This window comes from Pimephales promelas, chromosome 24 (genome assembly GCF_988280905.1).
Source record: "Pimephales promelas chromosome 24, fPimPro1.hap1.1, whole genome shotgun sequence".
Lineage (NCBI taxonomy): Eukaryota > Metazoa > Chordata > Actinopteri > Cypriniformes > Leuciscidae > Pimephales > Pimephales promelas.
In genome coordinates, this window is record NC_142792.1 from 5427650 (window position 1) to 5448480 (window position 20831).

The following is a 20831-nucleotide window of genomic DNA, read 5'->3' on the forward strand; positions in this document are numbered from 1 at the left end:
ATGAATAGTTTTATAATCTATATTCAGAAGAAGAAAAAAATGCACCTCATTATATTCCTCTGATTCTGTTATATCACCAAATGGATCAGGCTCATTTACTGTAAGGTCAAAGAAAATAACAGTGAATTAATTCAAAAGGGAAATAATAATAATAATACTGTGTAGTAGGGTAATAACACAAAGAAATATCCGGGTTATATTTCCCCCAAACACAACACATTTTTAAATTTAATTTTTTTTGCATTGAATAAAATGTTCCTGGCAATCAAGCACAACCCCAAATATATATATACAGTATATATATTCTTTTTTTTTTACTTTCGGTATTGGTGTGAAATTTGATACAACCATTTTTTTTTTTTTTTTTGATTCTCAAATTTTTAGTTTGGTTCAGCATTACCCGGGTCTTCAAGAGGCATGTCCACAATAACCTGGTCACTCATTTTTCCAGTCAGTCCATTCATGCACAGCGCCACCACTTGGACAACATAGCTACTGTTCGCTAGCAGATTATGAATAATGGCCCCCTGGAAAATAAAAGAAGAGAATACTATTTCATAACACCTGTTTTCAACCATCAGGACTAGTCTAACCATGAACTATCAGCTATCATGTAACAATGTTGACTGAAATATCCATGCTTCAGTCAACGCTGTCATATCAAACGCCTTATGTGGATGGGTTGAAAGTACTCACCACATCCTGGTCTCCATCTGTCAGATACTGTTGTTTGGGTGGGTCTTTGCCCTGGAGTCTTTGGTAGGTGACGGAGTAGCGCTCGATGGTGGTGTCATAGACGGCCCGTGGTCTCTCCCACGTCACCACGATGCCGGTGTAGTTCTCGGAGTCTGCCTGCACGTTCTGCGGTTCCGAGCTGCACACTAAACACAGAAGAGCTTGAAATTACATTGAACTGACTTGAGCTGAATTATTACAGCTGCCTGACAACTTTTAACAGTTATTGTTGAACTGAACTCAAACACTGAACTGAACTGAGATGATTTAAGGGTTCATGCAAAAATGAAAATTCTATCATTAATTACTCAACCTCATGTCGTTCCAAACTTGTAAGACTTTTGTTCATCTTAGGAAAACAAATGAAGATCTTTTTGATTAAATATGAGAGCTTTCCTTTGCTCCGTTGACAGCAATGCAACTGACACTTTGACGACGCTTCAAAAAGTTCATAAAGCGATCGTAAAACGAATCCATATGAATTAAGCGGTTTAGTCCATTTTTCTGAAGAGACATGATAGCTTTATATGATGCTCAGATTGAATTTAGGCTTTTATTCACATATTCTGAAGATGAACAAAAGTCTTATGGGTTTGGAACGACATGAGGATGAGTAACTAATGACAGAATTTTCATTTTTGGGTGAACTATCCCTTTAAGCAATAAGATAATAGATAATGGGCTGCATTGTGGCCAGAGAGAACATTATGTAATTGGATCATGCTTTCGTTCTAATAAGTAGCCGTAACTTCAGTCAAATATCAGTAACTTAGAAAATTGCTTCTCTTTGAAACTCTGTTTGAAACAGATTTGGAGCATTTTTGTTTTCTTGGAAAAGCCTCAAAGTGTGGTTTCCAGGCAACACACATTCCCTGCAGGGTTTTTAAAAAGCATGTGTGTCCACGGTCAGAGGAAGAGAAGATGCATGCGAACACTCGATTTGACCTTGAGAGATGACCTCCCACTCCTCTCTGATCCTTATTTTATTCTAGCACAGGCACACAAAGTACTTGTTTCTGAGTGTCTTTGTTAAGCTGTGCTGTGTACATAATGAGTGTGTAGTATACATACTGGGTGCAGGGACTTCCTCTGTGCCTGTGTAGGATGAAAACACTTGGCCCATAAACTGCTGTTGTTGTTCTCTGTAGTTATTTTGCAGGTAGTCGGTCAACATGACGTATCCGGCCTGCTGTATGGTCATCACCTCACAGAAGACCTCCAGCTACAAATATACAAAAATGCATGAATAGACGATAGTGAGAGGATGATATAGAGAATTACCTATAGAGAATGATGTGGTTGCAAGAAGATTGAGTTAAGGACCGATCAGCCTGCACCATTTAGAGTTTAATGACAGAACTTTGTATTAATAATAATAATAATAATCATAATGTAAAATGTAGTATTTGGTAAAATACTTTTGAAATAACATTAAATAAAAAAAATCAATTACATAAATAAGATATTGGAAAATATATACAATCAATAAACTTATAAATAAATTAAGAAGACAATTAAATACATACGAAACTGGCTGACTATACAGTAATCTCACAAGTTAGTTATGTCTGGATACTAACCAACTTATTAAAACTAACTAAAACTAATCAAATAACTAAATAAAACTATAGCTAAAACTAACTAACTAAAACATACAAAATAACTAAAACTAAATAACTTACTTAAACTAACTAAAACTAACTAAACTGTGCAAGAAGAGCATTAAACAACAAATAGAGAGATGCAACAGACCAATCAGAGAGCAACATTACAACAACAATAACAGAGCAAGTATCCAAATTAACTTGCACAACCAAGTTTTACTAACTTGTTACATTGACTGTATTTAAATTGGAATTAAGATGAATTCCATGGCTTGAATGGCTTTATATCCGTGAGTGAATTTATGCAAATGCTGAACCAGTGCTAAAGAGTCATCAGCCATACTTCAGCGTGCCTGTGTTTCGCGCCATCAAATTTTCATGCCCAAGAAACAGGCTGTGTTTAAAGTGGATCAGGCATGAGAGCTAAGAAAAAAATACACAACCGCATGACAAAAAAAAACCTCCTCGCATCTTAAAACTGAGCTTTAAAAGTGCGTCTGGATAAGAGGGGCGAAGTTGCGTCCTCGCCACCGAGGGCTTATCTCTGATCCACACGGCAGGCGGCGGCCAGCTGAAATATTAATGCATGCGCCTCCGTTTGCTCAAGAATAGCTTAAAGGGGCTGTCAGGGATGTATTCACCACAATCCATTTTTAGGTGAGGGGTTTCTCTCTCACTCTCTCTTTCTCTCTCTCTTTTTCACACACATACACAAAAGAGCAATTGGCTGCAATAGTGACCCCAAACTTCTCACTAGGCTGATCTTCAAGACTCTTCTGACTTTATTTAGCCAAATTGTGTGTTGAAATTGCACAGAAAATAATCTGAGATGTCCTGACCTGGGTTTCTGAGATGGCCACTGTGTTTTTAAACACGATCCACTCCACGTTCTCCGAGCAGGGTGGCGTGGTGAGTGAGCCATTGTACATGAAGTATTTTTCGGGGGACTGTGGAAGCAGAGGAAGCATAGAAAACGCTTCCAGAGGGCTGCTTTTACCTTAATGTTAGATAGAAGCATGTTATTGTAGGTGATTGCAGATGAATTTGAAATAATGAAACTGATATGTGGAAAAACAAGGATGTACCAAATCGGCTCACGCTGTTCACCCCATCAATGATGGCCACATAATTCTGGTTGTCTTCAATGCTGGCCTAAGGAACAGATCAAACTTTAAAGTCATCATTATAATAAAAAGGTTACAGGTTAATATATATAGGATGAAAATATCACCTCAAATAAGACGGCTACAGCAGCTATCTTTCCTCCGCTACTTATCGCCTCGTCTATGGATTCAAACTCCTCTTCATCAAAACAATATATCTGCATCTGAGAGAGAGAGAGAGAGAGAGAATATATTTCATTTATAGTCCACATGACTTTTATTGTATCATGGTATGATTAGTGGGAAATGAAATGAATGCAGTTCCATGTTATCCTCGATCTTGCAGAGAACCTGATTCACTGTGATTTCTGTGGTGAACTTTACCTCCAGAGGGAATCTGTTGCCGTCGAGGCTGTGTTCAGAGCCGTCTGCAGTGGCGTTACATCGGCCCCAATGGAACGTGATCCTGGCCACTTTAAACCTGGATCTGAGCCCACCTCCACTTATGAAGTACTGACCGTTCAGACTGATTACCACTGAGAAACATGATACACACACATAAACTCAATGACCGCGAGTCCATACGCAAGCCATGTGCAAACGCATTCTTCATTCAACAATCCTAATTGCTCATACTTCAGCTTTCATCTCTTCGCCTTGATAAAAGATTCATTTTAAGCTAAGCCTTTTGTGCTGGAATAATCTGTCATTCACACAGTGTCAAATCAGAACAAAAGGTTCAGTGCAAGCTTTTCTTCTGTGCTCCTGTAAAAGCACAGACCATCCAAAGCCACCCAGCTGTCATTTACAGGTAAGAAAAAGACATACGATTGTCATTTCAGGAGGTTTTATTCTTCAGCAGCTCCATTAGTCTGCCAGCGATTAATCTCAGGTGGTAATTGCATTCATCGGAGGACATCGCTCAGGGGAGTTAACCTGTCAGTATAATTTCACTGAGTGCTGTTTAAAAAGTGGTTTTATCCCCAATTCATCACAACTGAAATTTGTAAACAACACAAACCCAGGGAGGGTATGCAGACCTGTTTTGCCATCATTGGTGATGGTGGTGGAATCGTCGGTGGGCTGTTCCCAGTTCTCCAGCTGCAGGTTCTGGTACTGCATCCTAACCTGAGTGAACTCCTCACTGATGTCAATGGGAGACTGTCTGGCATTGCCGCAGACTGGATATTTCTTTGTCCAATGCTTCTGGTTTAGGGCCCCTGTAAAGAGTAAGGGTGTGACAAATGAACAAGGGAATAATCTTGCAACAACTCAGATAAAGACTTTTGTTGTTTTAGTTAATGCAACAAAACTTTTAAAAATTCATTTTTAGGTACATTTATATGAATCTATAAGGCAACGTGTTGTAACCAGCCAGCGTTTCTGTCTTTGACCATTTTAAATCACCTTTGTTTATTTAAATAGTCATGAAAATGTGCCAATATTCATTTTATTAATTAAAAAGAAACACATTCCATAAACTCTCAGTTAATGAGATCATAACTTCTTGTATAACCCAAGAACTCCTCAAATGCTAAACGAATAGAAAGAGCAGCAGCTTTCCAAAAAAAAAAGCAAAAAAAAAAAACAGTGGGCCAGATTTACTAAACAGGGCAAATTAGTGTGAGAACAAAATTCCCCAAAAGCACAGATGGAAGTGGAAAGTTCTGCGCAATATCTACTGACGAAGAAAAAATAAAAAAACACAGATGCTGCCGGATCATTTCCATAATCTACCAGTTAGCGTCTGGTTTAAGATGTGCTTTTTGGGGGGGCGGTAAATAATGATGCAAATACCAGTAAATTGACGAGTGCAGATCTTGGTTTAAACAGATTTAAATACTCTCCGCCCATACATTTTGCGTCTAAAAGGGAAAACTTTCAAATGCATATGCAATAATATCAGCTGCAAAATAACCCTGTCCACGCCTTCATTTTTCACTGTGTCTTTAGTAAATCCTGACAGTAGTTTAACGCCAAAAGAGGATTTGCGCTGGTACAAGCTATTAGTAAATCTGGCCTCCTGTGTGATGGTGAACACTCAAATAGTGCAACATAAAAAAAAAAGTAGTTTAATAAAGCAAATGCCAAAGCTTTGGCCTGGTGGTCACATAAACAAATTTGTGTTTCAGCATTTTCAACATCCTCTTCTGAATATATTTTCCTGTTCTCTCTATTGTAAACTATAAATAAAAGGCCAAAAATGTAAAATAATGGCATATGGCACTATACTGAGGTCTGAGGCACATGGTATGGCATATGAAGTGTCAGTGCTGATCTGAGCAAAATAATGCACTTGCAGTGGTGTTGAACACATATACTGAACAACACTGTGACATATCACACTGACTTCAACAGATGATAAACTCACGGAGCAGATGGCAATGGGTCACACATCAATGAACTAGCACGAGCAATAAACCGCACACACGCACCCACAAACATAAACACATCTGATTAAAATTGTCCCCGAGGACGCCTCTTTAACTACACGATGAAACGTAAGATCTGAATTAGCAGCTTTAATGTTCCCTGGCAGGACAATTACAGTGTATATTTTCACAGTGATTTCACTTTCACCTCCCGAGCTGTCTGTTAATTCTTCACCCTTTAAAGCTACAACATAATTAATATGGCTCTAAAAGGCTATAAAGGATTAGGCTGAGAGGACCGAACCACATCCTCGAGGTGCTTAATATCGACATGCGAGACAAACGTCTGCCATTAGCCTGATTGATGGCGTCCACATTCAACAGGAAAACAGCGTCTGCTGGCAAGGTGAACTATGAGTCTGTCAGGTTACAGCGGTGCAGCATCTGGCCCGGCAGACACACACATACACGGCGACGTGGATACACTGTAATCAAAGAGAACGGCTGCTGCTATGGTAACCGGTAGAGATGTGGCATAAATGCAGAGCCTGAAGTCATTTAAAGGATTCTGAGACCTCTGGGCTGCTCTGACATTTTGAATATTTGTGTTGTAATAATAACAGGTAGGATGCGCTTTGGCCTTTGAAGCAATCTGCCGTATTATGACGCATGGGAATGAACAATCACATATGGGAGCAGTTATCGTGGAATCCTCCCCCTCCATAATGACACCCTGATCCATCCGACATTCAGTCTGATTACACCAGACAATTATCCACAACAGTTTCCTCTCAATTTCCACTAAGGAAGGTCAGCAAAGGGCAGAAGTAGAACACACAACCGTTGTGAATGTCTGTGGATCCACTACAAATTAAAAAAGGACTCACTTGTCTGATGGTTAGTTATATTTATGGATAATTATAATTATATATCATATCCTATAGATCATTTCATATAGATATTTTTAACATTATCTCATAATTTGGCAGCAGGTATATTAGGCTACTGTCACTTTAAGACCTGATGCACAGATCCATTATACTGTTACACGTGTTTTCTTTCTAAACTGTTTACGTTCACCTAAAATAAAAATGACTGTGTTTACTTTAATACTAGCTAAGATCGGCTTTTTTGACATTATTTTGTGTGTATTTGAGGGTTTAAACACAAGCAGCGTAAAATAACTCAGTTTAATACAGAGAGGCGGATTTATGTGCGCGCACTTTGGGTGTGGGAAATAAATCTGTCAAATTATGCACAATACGTGCAATCCCACGCTGAAATGCAAGCCCTGTAACACCAACAATATTCATCCACAGCAAATGAAACGAGTGAGTGAGGAGAGGTGTGTTTGGTGCAAACTTGCTGTCGGAGAGATGAGAGGGCGAGAAAATGCAGCTGGTTTTGTTTATCTATTCTGTGGGAAAAGAGTATTGGAAGCGTTTCAGATATTTCAGTATCGATATGTATAGAAAAATCTGTGTTTTTGACAACACTACATTGCACTTAGTTTATTACTTCCGATGGCTTTTTAAAAGACTATAAATGAAAAATGCATATATTATATACAATGTAACTCACCAAAGGGGCTAGTAGGAGTATAAATCTATATATAAATATATATATGCATATTAACATATTACATATTAATATACACATATATAAATCTTTATGTTATTTTAAAGGGGTCATTACATGAGAAATTAAATGCCTTGATCCTGCCAGTTTCACAGCTTAAAACGCCCTCCTCATTATAAACAAAGCATTTATTTAATCAAGATACAAAAATGGCTTGTTTTGATTTTGCGAGATCTGTGATGTCACACAGGCAGATATATTTGCATATGACCGCCTCCAGAGCCCCTCCAGACATTTGCCTATACACTGGATATGAGCGTTGGGTTGTGTCGCGTCAAAAGCAACTAGAACCCATTATAATTGCTGATGCTGTCTACACTGGATACAGTAGACGCATGCACTTCAGAGGGTTCTCAGTGTCAGGAACAAGTGGATGGTTTAAAAATGAATGTAGCTTGGGTGTGAGTAACTTGTAGTGTTGTTTCCATGACAACTTGTGTTGCAGCTTGTGTACACCATAAAGCAATGTCTCTTTTGCGATCGATCAATAATTCACAAGTCAACATTAGCTATAGGGAAAACATATGTATTTGTATACATTACATCCTCCCTGTGCTTCACGAATTAAACCGAGATCATGAGCTATAATAGCAGAGGTGCTTCTGAGGACGTAGGCGGGCGTCTCTAAACGCTCTATCCGCAGGTTATCAGAGCATGTAGATTGGAGGAAAAAGCTGCAGCCCCCGCAGCAGATGGAGACGGGAGAGGGACCGATGCCAGAGGCAGGAATCACACGCACCCCTGGGGTTCGGAAAACAGGATCAACAGGGGACGGGCATGCTACAATAACCAACGATCATGAGCAGATTCAAGAAGAGTCCCAAAACCAAGTCAACAGTACTGCCTACATACACAGCTGCATCCTGACTGAAATGGAACCTAATAAGTGACTAATTTGGGACGCTCTACATACAGTAAGCACACTATTATATGATATACTGAATATTCAGCATTCGGCTGTTGGTTTCCATCGCAAAGCATTCCAGGATTTGCTTTTCCCATGATATTTAAAAACACTGAAAGCTAATTCAGAATGCTTTCTGTCATTTTCACAATAAAAGGTATCTGGTCAATTGCATTTGCCTAAATGTTCCCACAGCAAAAGATGCTAATACGGATTAGAAGTGAAGAAAAGGTGTTAATGTGTTAAAGCACCCTTGTGAAAATAGACATGGGATATTGCTCATTTAATTGTGTGACCAGATCGCGAGTCCACGATATCTGTTCACATAAAATCACAAATAGTGCATAACATAAAAAAAGACATTTCCCACACAACAGGGAAGCGTTAGAGAATCACTGTGTGACTGTCAGCTGAAGTTCCAAGGGTCTATGAACAAATTAGCATTCAAGCTTGACAACTTTTGTTCGAGGAGAGAGGGTTTTACGTGAAACAATTAGAGTTAAACAGAGAAACGTGTATCTTTCTATTTCTTCACAGGTTTGTGCTGGGCCTCACAATCAAGCGTGCTCTTTCACATGTTAATTCATTTAGTTTCGACTCAGTGAACACACACACACACACACTCAGTATCCTACTCTACTTCAGTCATTCAAACAATATTTGTTCACTGTGACTCAGTGACTCAGTTTTGGCCCATGGAAGCTTGTTTACGACACTGAATAAAAAATAAAAAAGGTCATTGTGACTTTTGATCTCAATTCATCCTTTTTTTTGAGTTTACATCTCGCAATTCTGACTTTTTTCTCAGAATTGCATGATATAATGTTGCAATTGCGTAATATAATGTTACAAATGCATGTTATAAAGTCATAATTGCATGATCTAAAGTCGCATTTGCGTGTTATAAAGTCAGAATTACATGATATAAACTCACAATTGTGTGTTATAAAGTCAGAATTGTGTGATAGCCGCAATTACGTGTTATAGTAAGATTTGCGTGATATAAAGTTGCAATTGCATGTTTTAACGCCAGAATTGCATGATAAAATGTGGCAATTGTGTGTTATAACGCCAGAATTGTGTAATATAGAGACAATTGTGATATAAACTTTCCTCGAGTTAATTGCATATCTCACAATTCTGACTTTTTTGGACTTTGTAACTCGCAATTGTGAGTTTATATCTCACAATTCTGTGAAAAGAATTCAGAATTTTACAATTCTGACTTTAAACTCGCAATTATACGTTTATTTGCAGTTACTGTAAACAAGCTTCCATAGTATTTTCTACCATTTTTAAAGCGTCCTCCGGCTTGCTTTAAAAGCCACAAGTCAAGGGCCTCACACAATCCTGAAAGTCACTGACTATTTTTTTCAAGACTTTAGTATCTTAAAGTGCCTAAGACTTTCAGCTAATCTCCTGCACAGGCGGGTCAGTGGCGGTGTGTGCTGGTACCTCTCATTTAGAAGGTCGACTGACTCACTGCCGTCTTTCTAATGGAGAACGGACATTGATCCATCATTATTCACTTCCATCTACTGCTACCTTATCCCTATCTCTCGCTCGAAGGAGAAAAGGTTTTTAAGGCTTTAAGCCAGTGGCATGCCACACTGAAGTCTGGTAGAAAGCACACAATAAGGGCATTTGTTCGTTGTCTACCTACCTGTGTAAGACCAGTCAACGTCCTCTGTGAATTTGCGCTGCCCTCTTAGGTACGGCGTGGCCAGATCTGGAATGGGAAAGATGAGGAGAGTTGGAGTCAATGCACCAGTAATTCAGCGGAGCACAAATGCATGAGGCGTAAAGCCTGTGTCCTGTATACTTACAGTCTTTCATTTCATAGAAACCACAAAAATAAAACAACAATCTTTGGAATCAACAGTGTTGTAATCCATTATACAAATGCAAATTATTTTTTCATTTTTTGGGGGTTTCCACAATACAAAAGTTGCCACAATGAGGCTATGTTGCATGATGTGGATGCTAGGGTGTTGCCAAGGTGTAATGCATTGCCATATAGTGTATTAGTTTGTAATTTCTAGGACATTGTGGATGTTTACTAAGCCATTTTAATGCAGACACTAAGGAGTTCTGGTGTATATATAGTGCATTGCTATGTGGTTGCTAGGGTGTTGCTATGTTGCTGCTGCATAGTGCATTACTATAGTGAATTGCTTTGTGATTTTAAGGTGTTGTGGATGTTTAATAGGTGGTTGTTATGTGGTGGTCTAAATACCACATAGTGCATTTTTATGTGATTGCTAGGGTGTTGCTATGTTGTTGGTAAGGTTTTCTAGGTGGTTTACAGCGAAAACTTGGAACACTGTGATGTTTAGGGTGTTGTGGATCTTTGCCAGGGTGCTGCTATGTAGTTACTAAAGTGTTCTAAGTGGTATAGTGCGTTGCTATGTGGTTGTTAGGGTGTTGCTATGTTGCTGCTAAGGTGTTCAAAATGGCATTGCATTGCTATGTGGTGGCAAGAGTGTTCTAGGCAGTTGTTAGGGTATTACAGAAGGTTACGCTTTTAAAATTAGGTCATTCCCATTTCACCCCCTTTCATTACGCTCTCCAGTGACTGTGGTGTGAATATCTCTAAATGAAAGCATGATGAGGGAAAGGTCATTATTTTAGACTGGGTGTTTTTCACCATGACTGAGTGACATTACTGTCTGATGTATGTGCTAGTGTATGGTGTCAAATGTATGTGTGTGCTAGAACACATGAGGCTGTGAGGACACCTGCCCAAACACATCAAAAGACAAATGTCAGTGTGTACAACAAGGGAAAGCGGAGATGAAGGGACACATGACCTCATACACACACAGTTGTGTCTAGTTTAACCCTAACCTCTAAGAAACACCATCTTCACATACTTTGACAGTACATTTAGGAATAGTTTATCCAAAATTTATATTAAAACAGGCTACACTACACAAGTCAATCTTCAGTGTAAACTCTCTTTAAGGGATTTGGAGATGATGAAAACTGATGGAGCATGTAAAAGTCAGTTAACGAGCATTTTAGCATAGTCATCCCCCCTGACCTGACAGCTCTAACATGTAATATGCCGGCCCTGCCGCAGCCATCCCTGCCCAGAGCCCATTACTCAGTGAATGGTGACTGAGAACCGTGACTACAATAGATCCTTTGAAGACTTTTGCCACAGAACAGGCCATTATTACAAAGAATACTCAGACACAAGTGATGTTCATGAACATTAGTGCCTCTGCTGTCCATATAAGTAGCTTTCTTAGGAAACAGTATAACTTTTTCAATATATTTTTAGTGAGGTCAAATAAACATAACATAAAGGTAGATGTGAAAAATGATATATACTCTTTGCTTTATATATACTGTATATGTGTCTTTGTGTATACATGTGCGTGCATTGTAAAAAAATATTTTCATGATTACTAATCACATTTTTTCTTTTGTCAAATCAACTTAAATAATTTATTTAGTTCAGATAACATATAATTTTGAGTTTTTGATGTTTAATCTCCTTCATTGTATTAACTCACTTTTTCCATTTCAATGAGCTTAAAATTAAGGCAACCAGGTTACTTGCTTTTTTAAGTTAAACAAACAATATTTTTTTTACAGTGTATGTATATGTACTGACTAATGTGAGCACACATATATATTTGCAAACTTTTATTTACTAATATTTTTATATACAATATTATATTTAAAATAATAATAATGATATCCACAATTATTTGTTTTAAAAAATAATTATTTCATTAAATAAAACATTAATTCCAATATTTATTATTTATTAATTTATTTAGTTATTAATTTATTTGTAATTGTTTATACACACACTCACGCACACAGTGAATGAGTGAGTGTGTGTTTATATATTTAAAAATATTATACTATATTATTTGTTATCATATTTTATAGAATACAAATATTTGTTTTGTGCCGTTCAAAAATGTAACAGGGTTGAAGATCAGTGTCAAGAGCAAATGTGAATGACTGTTAGTTAGCAAACATCATTGCGACACACCACATTATTTAGTATTTACATTCAGTATTCTTGTGGTAAAACATGGTAAAACACACATTTCTTTAGGGCATGTCTTTCTTTAAAATATAGGCTTTGTGTTTGACGGGTCTGTGGAGTAAATCCCAGTTGGCAGGGCGATGAAACTGCGAGTGGAAAAGACTCTTTTGCTCAGGAACACAGTATCATACTCTGAGGAAGAGCAGCAACCTGCGCCTCAATAAAGCCCCGGAGATTCTCTGGCTCGGGTCCATTTCACAGGCACTGAAAGAAAAGCCTAGGGCAAATTAGATTAAAATTGCCCACAGTTTAATGTTAATGAATCTAACGACAATAAAACAAGCCCTTCGCTGGACCCCTATTAAATTTCACATCCTGCATGCATTCTCACTGCTCTCTCACAGAACAAAATGAAAAGAAAAGAAATGGGGATTTTCTTGGATTTTACAGACACACAAAATTATTAGATTTTTGGATATTTTAAAACAAGCAGCAAGCCTGTTTAAGCCTGTGTTCATGTCATCTGAATGATAAGAGTCACCTTGTGTCAGTCAGCCGATCGGTTACCAACATTCTTCAAAATATCTACTTTTGTGTTCGTTCAGCACAAAAAAAAAACATCAAGCAGGTTTAGAACAACTTGAAGGTGAGGTAAGGTAAATTATTCATTTTCAGTAAGGAAACTACCCAATTCTGGCTTGAGCACACTAAGTGCAAAGTTTCACATTCAAGTGCAAAATTTCTTGAATGAAAACTATCTGGCAGGCAGAAGTTGTTTACTACAGTCACACGGTCAAAGCCGTCGCACTCGGATGGTGGCTTTGACTGGGAAAGGCTCTCAGTATGCAGACGGTATCCATGTGTCCAGTACGGCATAGGAAATGGATGGGGGATGGGGATTGTAACCATCCTCTGCCCTCTGCAAACCTCTGATTCAAATAAATAAGAGGATTAGAAAAATCTCGGGGAAGCCGGCCAACACGTCATGTTTCTAACTCATGAACAAAACACGGGGCCTTAAATCTGAGTCCCCCCTCCTCACCGTGTCACTAAATAACTTCCGACGCAGACTTCCCTCCCCTCGTCTTGATGAAACGCAGCCTGTGAACTGTTTTGTGTCCGTCGCTGCGCTCACATGATGGAGAACACCTGTTTGACATTAAGAGGGCACACAGGGGAACGAAACTGTTCGAATGGACAGCTAATTGAATTATGACATGTGTTTCCAAGGGCATGGATTATATTCGGATCCCTAAGGTCAAGGATTGGAAAACACCCAAAAAAAAAGTTTAAAACTTCGCTCTAATAGCAGCAACTTTAGGGCTGGAAATATGACATCCTGAAATATAATCCATCTTGCCTAGACGAGAGTTCAAAGGGCTAGTTCACCCAAAAATGTTAATTCTGTCATCATTTGCACACTCTGACATCTAAACCTGTGTGACTTTGTTTCTTCAGTGGAATACAAAAGACGATTTTTTTTTTTCATACAACGAAAGTCAATGGGGTCCAAAACCTACGGAGCCCCTAAAGGGACATTTTGGAGGAAGGCTTTTGTGTTTTGTTTAACAGTTTCTTTCTTTGGGATTATTTGTTAAATATAGGCAACTTCTGACATAAGATTATTGTTTCAAAGACAATTTTCAGTTAATGTTTTTGATGCATTAGAGATAGAGGGAATCCTCATACGTGGAGATGAGGGCAGCAGCCTGTGCCAGCTGTTGCTGCAGGGGTCAGAGGGAAAGTGTCATGTGGTCTGCGTGAGAACGTACTGACTGTGGCAGAAGGTAGTAATGCCAGTGAACAGCTGAGGGTTTATACCTTCCCCGACACCCCAGCCCAGTTCTCTTATACGCTGCACATAAACTCACTAATCCAACTTTTAGCAAATTTCTTTATCACTGCACAGTTCTCTATAAGATAAACTGAGGTCTGAGATGTTTTTGAAGGACAGGACACCGGAGAGGAGAAAATCAAGGCTGTGCTGCTCATCCTTTTTTTAATATATATATATATATATATATGTAAACAAGTAACACTTGGCTCGTACATCCTTGGCCCAGGGGCCAGTTGCATAAACATTATGTTAGCCATGTAAGCCATTATGTTAAGACAGTGTCTTAAGAACTATGATCAACTAGCAGTTAGTTAGGGGTAATCAGTCTTACTGTTCGGTATCAAATTAGACCAATGTACTATGTAACTAACTTAAAAAGTTCTGAACAGTCTTGAAGAAAAAAATTGGATGACTAACTTGTAAGACTAGCTTTAGTATTTTATGCAACTCTTCCCTGTTGTAAGATTTCCCTGTTGAGCAAGGATGATATAAAAAAATAAACTACCTTTTCACCTTGTATAACTCGAAATGATTTAAATCTAAAGAATGCATTTTTAGGACAGTTGAGCACTATAAGGCTTTTTTAAGAGAATGTACATGGTTGTTCTGAAAAATAAAAATTCATTAAATTTTCAGAGGAATGCAAGTCGCTTTAGAAGTAATGCGTTACTTTACTAGTTAACTGAAAAAAGTAATCTGATTATGTGACTAGCGTTACTTGCTGGTTAGCACACCAGTTAGTGTGCTAAAATAGTTGCTAAAAATGCAACGAAACCAAGAAATAAGAAAAAAAACTAGTCAAAACTAGTCGCCAAGTCTGTTTGTATGGAGAGTTTTGCACCCAAACTATAATTCGGGGTTAGGAATTTGTTTATTCAAATCATCTGCACTACTATTACTTAATAGTATTACTACTATTGTCCATAAATAACTGCATCTTGAGGTAAATATTAACAAAGAAAGAGCTGTGGGACAATATTAACTGTTGTGATCCATAGGTGCTCAGTAGATTTGACAGCAAATACCATTATAGTGAACAAGCGTTGTGTCTGACAATACATAATATCCAATGCTTTTATTTCGGCTGGTCACGGCATATCCGAGCAGGAGAGGCTCTCCATTCAGCCTTAGGACATGCCAGAGGAAACTCCTTGACAACAGACAGAACCTCCGGTGGCGTTCAGCCATTAGGACTTCCTCCCTATCGGCACAGACACCAGGTCAGACACAATTTGGAAAGGTAACCAAATACTCCATCTTTCTTTAACCGGGGAAAAGCTTTCCTTCCTCGCCTCACTATCTGTCCGCTGGACCGAGCCAAAGCCAGAATACTGGCATTTATGAGTTCAGCACACTGCCGGTGCTTTACTGGAGCTCCAGCTCCACATCCTGAGGTCAAGAGGAAGACCGCTTTTCTGTTTCTTCAGCATTCAGCCTAATTTTCACGCTTTCTCCAGTTCTATGCCTCCTCTCTAAATATTTACACCATAGACAAGAAGAAAATCTGTGAGTGTTGACAGAGAGAATCAAGAAATCTTTTCAACACATGGAGAGAAAATAAAGAAAGAAATCTGCTTAAGTTAAGCATGTAGCCTGTGACATTCACATCAGAAAATAGTCTCATACACTGTAAAATTGTAAATAAAACAGATTATTACAGTACGTCTTTCTACTTCAAAAAGTCAAGTTTAATTAATTGTTTCTTTGGAATCATTTGTGAAATTTACTATCAATTTCTTAGTGAAAATTACACCACAAACACACACACACGCACAAAAAGGCATGTTCAATTCAATGTGTTTCATGCCGATTCTTTGAAACTGCTAGAGAGGTTCACAAATAATTAAAGAGTGAAAAATATTTTTTCAGGGCACGTCCATTTTTTTTCCAGTGCCACATGAGACGAGCAGGCAATTAATTTTACATCTAAAGCTCTTTAACTCCACTTCCACATGCACAACCTCAGTCGGTGGAAAACGATACTCCGCGATCGTGTAAATATCCAGACGACTTTAATCAAATCGCACACATTGGAAAGCAATACGACCACTGGAAAATGCAACGGAAATGAAGTGAAATTAAGACGGCTGGTCCCGAATGCGAGGAGATTGTATTTCCCCAACGCTGAATAGCTTTCCTCTGGGGAATGTTTTAGGCCAAAAACAAACAGCTAGCATGTTGTTTAAATGCAGGTATAATTGAGATACAGCATTGATACGACGATCAACAAAGCACTTGAGCTATAAAAATGCCCTTTTCTAAGCGGTTGGCATCAGGTTCAGCACAAAACATTTCAGGTTGATTAAAATCAATGTGCAGTTAATATCTAGCTCGCCTCTGTTGATTATGTAAGTCTCCTTTTTTAGGATGACATAACGGTACAAGTAATATTGCCCCAGGCTGTGTTAGACACAGCTGGAAGTGAACTGGAGCTAGTGCTCAGCAGAGCTGTTGACTCCCACAGACACAAGCCTGCGCTGGGACACTCATTATCCCACTGGACAGTGTCGGTAAAAAATCAATATTGCTATCCCAATGGAGCTAATAGCTTGTTTTAGGATTACTGTGGAGTATAGTTCAACTTAGTAGTTATTATTTCATCTGTTAACTCTTACTCACTCCTATTCACTTGTACATATTCAAGGGCGTGCAAAGTTTGGTTGTGTTTTGTTCAGTTCAGCCCTGCTGGACACTGATGGACAGTTTGCTCTTTGAGTTTAAGGTTGATTCACAGAAGTTGCAGGAATCAGAAGGACACGATTTAACATCACACAGTCCTGGCAATCCCTTCATGTCCCAATAAACAAAACTCAGTGGAGTTGGGTTTTTTTAATGCTTAAATAGGGTAACGACTTCTGAGTTTTAAATAGGCCGTATCATCAATAATTAATGTGGATTTGCCATGGATTTATTTATTGATGATGATAAAGGTTATACTGAGCAGTCGTTCTCACCGGGTTTGGCTTCAGGAAATCCACAGGCTTAACAATATGTAAAATGATTAACATGACATAGGCTGAAAAGGAACATCAGTTTCTAACTGTCTCCTAGATTTCTCCTACATTTTCTAAATGTTTCATGCTCTAGTCATCACCAGTAATTCATAAAAGATTTTGTGGTTGGCAAACCATATTTATGTCCATTGTGAGTGAACCTGTGGGTTGTATTTTCTTTTATGCATGTCATTCAACATGTCCATTATAGCATGTCCAGTTTGACGAGCTTCAACCAAATGAAAGACAGATTTCTCTAAAATACCATTGGATTGGATGTGACATTAACACCAAAAATGTTTTCAGCTTCTTTTAAAGACTGATAAGCCTATTTATTTTGCAATTCTAGCGATGCATGATTTCATAAGTTGTTGCATTTTACGATTCAAATTTGGGTTACAATTTATTTTAAGGAGTCCGTAATATTGGTGAACTACATGTATTTACTACATGATTAGGGTTAGTTGCTTGCAATTATGCATTTACTTTATTTAATATAGTGCATGTGTGACAGAGACACTATAAAATAAAGTGATTACAAATTTTGCATATATGTTAGTCATGACCCACAAGTTGAGAATCAATTGATTGAGACAATATCCTCTATTGAAACAGAATCATGTACAAATGTGTACTGTGCAGGTATTAAATATGTCCTCTCTGAACCTTTTTTGGTATCGTGTAACCTTGGAGAAGTTCAGGCTTCTGGTGCCAAATACCACCAAAGCAAAGTCCATGAAGGTCTGAACAGCAGCTTTTTAGCATCTCCAATAACTCTTTATACATATAAAACAAACGGAGACGAGTTCAAAATGTGCAAAATAACAATGAGATATTACAGACCACACATTTTATGATTGATAATGAATGCGAACAAAATCAAATATAAAATGTTATTTTAAATATAACAGTTTGTGTTGTCGCAAAGTGTGGCAATTGATTGGTAATGCCTGTCAATGTCAGATAATGTTTAGTAATGAAATGCCTTTGGATTATGGAGGTGAATCAATGAAAATCAATCTTTCACTGTCAGTCATTTGATCAAGAGAAACTAAACTGCATTTTTCCGACCAGTGCGCATGCTGTGGTTATTTTGTTTGGACATGGCAGGGTGACCCTGGTGCGAATCAATCAATTATGTGTTTGGTGGGCAGAATCTCCCTCTCTCTCTCTCTCTTTCTATCTCTCTCTCTCTCTCTTCCTGCTGCTGGCATTAATGGTGAATAAGCGTCACTGAGACAAAAGCTGCACAAAACGGGCTTCCCCTGCCATCACATCCAACAACAGGGTGTAACATGCGCCAGCACTCTGTAAATCTCTGACACACATAAAGTGACAGCACAGCTGCCTGTGTTACTCCTGAACAAGAAATAACTAATGCTTCTCAGCAAAATCAGCAGTTACATCATTTTAGACTGAAATAGCAGGACAATTGTGTATTGTTACACTCACAGCACTGAGATCCACTCTGAAGAAAAGAAACCAGCATAAATGAGTAAGTGAGTGAGTGAGTGCATGTGTGTGTGTGTGTGTGTGTGTGTGTGTGTGTGTGTGTGTGTGTGTGTGTGTGTGTGTGTGTGTGTGTGTGTGTGTGAGGGCATCAGAGATGCAGATGGCCCAAGACACATGCTGTCAAAAGCACATTGCTTTATATTTCTCCACCATGTCAAATTACATTTAATTCAGCAGGGTGAACAGAGACAGAGAGATTAAAAGACCATCATATTGGTGATCGTGTGCCAAGAGGACCGAGCCAAAGTCTGTCCTGCAGCTGAAAAGTCCTTGAAACTGAACTAAATATTAAGCACAGCATCCATAAACAAATCTAATTCGACTGCAAGAAAATACAAATAAAAACAATTAGGCAATTCACTTCCTGCATAATAAGCCTACACACTTCATATTTATTAATAAACTCCTATACACTCTGGCATCTTCAAAAATCTGTTATTGGATTGTTATGTACGACAGAAATTAACCAATAAAACCTTGTTATAGCACACACACGTAGCCAAAACATTTAAAATGATTCATATTAATTCAGCTCATCTGATGCATAAACCTTTGATTCGTTCACTCAACAACACATCGTAATGTTTTTAGAACACAGTTATTGCTATACTTCTTATAATCCATTAATCAATCATACATTAATAAATGCACCAACAACCTGTGGAATTAAAGCTCTTGCTTGGATACATGCAACTTTACGCATCAATGCATTCATGTCCAAACAGAAACACACATCTATGAGGACCTATCCATCACTCCTGACTGTATTGACGCGTTACCTGTGTGACAGATGAGCCACAGCTGTGCGATGAACAGATGTGATTTGGCTATGATCAGACGCATCATCTTCGGACTCGAGTTAAATGAAGAGTGAACGCTGGTCTATTGATAACGCAATAACAGCTATTGCAGTGATGTTACACTGGATCCATGTTAGCGTTTCTCGTATCCCGTTTGTCTTTCCCACGCTAGAGCTTCATTCACTGTATGATCATAGCGCGCGAGAGGAGAGACGCTGCGTTCACGCGCCGCCCACAGCCTCGACAGTCTCGCGCATAATCAATCGGTTTACGCGGTCAGTCTAACTGGACGTGCATGGTCAAGAAACAGTGCTAGTGACACGCAAGATTGAATGTAAAGTTCACGGACCTTTTATAATAGAGCTTTATGAGATTTAAACAACATGCAATGCGTGTGTTTGTTAGTGTAGTAGGCTATGTGTGTGCATGCATATTATAAATTATTATAAAAGGACTTTTATGCTGAAAGCTGCATGTTGACATATTTGGACTGTTTTGAACAAAAGAAAATCACTAGTTTTTAATGTCTTAATATAAATTAAATATTATAGGCTACACTTTTAAAGTCAATCAATTTTCTTTTAAAGTAAAAATTGTTATGCATTATTTTTAAGTCATTGCACTTAGGTTTAAGTAGATGTTGCTATTTTTACAATGTCCCCCCAGGTGAAGCACTAACCTCTATAAAACTGGTAATATATGCAAAAATACTGTCATGCTCCAGTCAAATGGTTTTTATAGAAAACATAATACATTTGTGATAACTGACCAATTCATTGCGGTTTCCAGTGTTCTCAATTTCGAAATTATCAAATGCATTTATTTATTTTCAGTTTGAGTATAAACATAACTGTAACAAGAATGCATATACATAAATACATATATTTACATTTTATATTCAATTTACACAATTGCTAGATTCATGTCTTATATTGTCTATGTATGACAAAAATGATTGATTCTTACACTCTGAAAAGCATGTGGTTACATCTTGTGCCTGTTCTAAATCTCACAGAATCACACTGTTTCTGCACTCCCTGTTGTTATCCTTTCTGCTAAATTTGCATAATTTATTCAGGGCACCTACTTCACTTGCTGGACGGCTTTTATAAGGGTGAGCTTGATACAGCTCCTTCAGCTTTCAGAGAAGCGCATTGTACACGTCTACACCGCCCAGTTTAGACTCAACAAAACCTGTTGATGATGTGCTTGAAACACGGTTCCCGTGGGTTCAGTGGTCGAAATATGCACCGATGCACCTTTGCAATCATTTCAATCACAAAGATATTGTGTTCGATTATGTCAACAATGCTGCGTTGTTTTT

At 38.2% G+C, this 20831-nt stretch overlaps 1 protein-coding gene across 4 annotated transcripts in view; it reads right to left on the reverse strand.

Moving 5' to 3' along the window:
- The window catches only part of ptprz1b (protein tyrosine phosphatase receptor type Z1b), a 32162-nt gene extending 12434 nt beyond the window's left edge, over positions 1 to 19728 (reverse strand). For all 4 annotated transcript variants that reach the window (XM_039667648.2, XM_039667647.2, XM_039667646.2 and 1 more), the window contains exons 1-11: positions 19487 to 19728; positions 10020 to 10085; positions 4483 to 4662; positions 3827 to 3978; positions 3571 to 3666; positions 3425 to 3491; positions 3179 to 3336; positions 1807 to 1957; positions 697 to 881; positions 401 to 527; positions 46 to 98 (exon numbers count right to left, since the gene is read on the reverse strand). In XM_039667648.2, coding sequence (XP_039523582.2) covers positions 46 to 98; positions 401 to 527; positions 697 to 881; positions 1807 to 1957; positions 3179 to 3336; positions 3425 to 3491; positions 3571 to 3666; positions 3827 to 3978; positions 4483 to 4662; positions 10020 to 10085; positions 19487 to 19553 — 1302 coding nt within the window. In that variant the 5' untranslated portion in view covers positions 19554 to 19728. The remainder of the gene's footprint in view (positions 1 to 45; positions 99 to 400; positions 528 to 696; positions 882 to 1806; positions 1958 to 3178; positions 3337 to 3424; positions 3492 to 3570; positions 3667 to 3826; positions 3979 to 4482; positions 4663 to 10019; positions 10086 to 19486) is intronic.
- Between the last annotated feature and the right edge of the window lie 1103 nt (positions 19729 to 20831).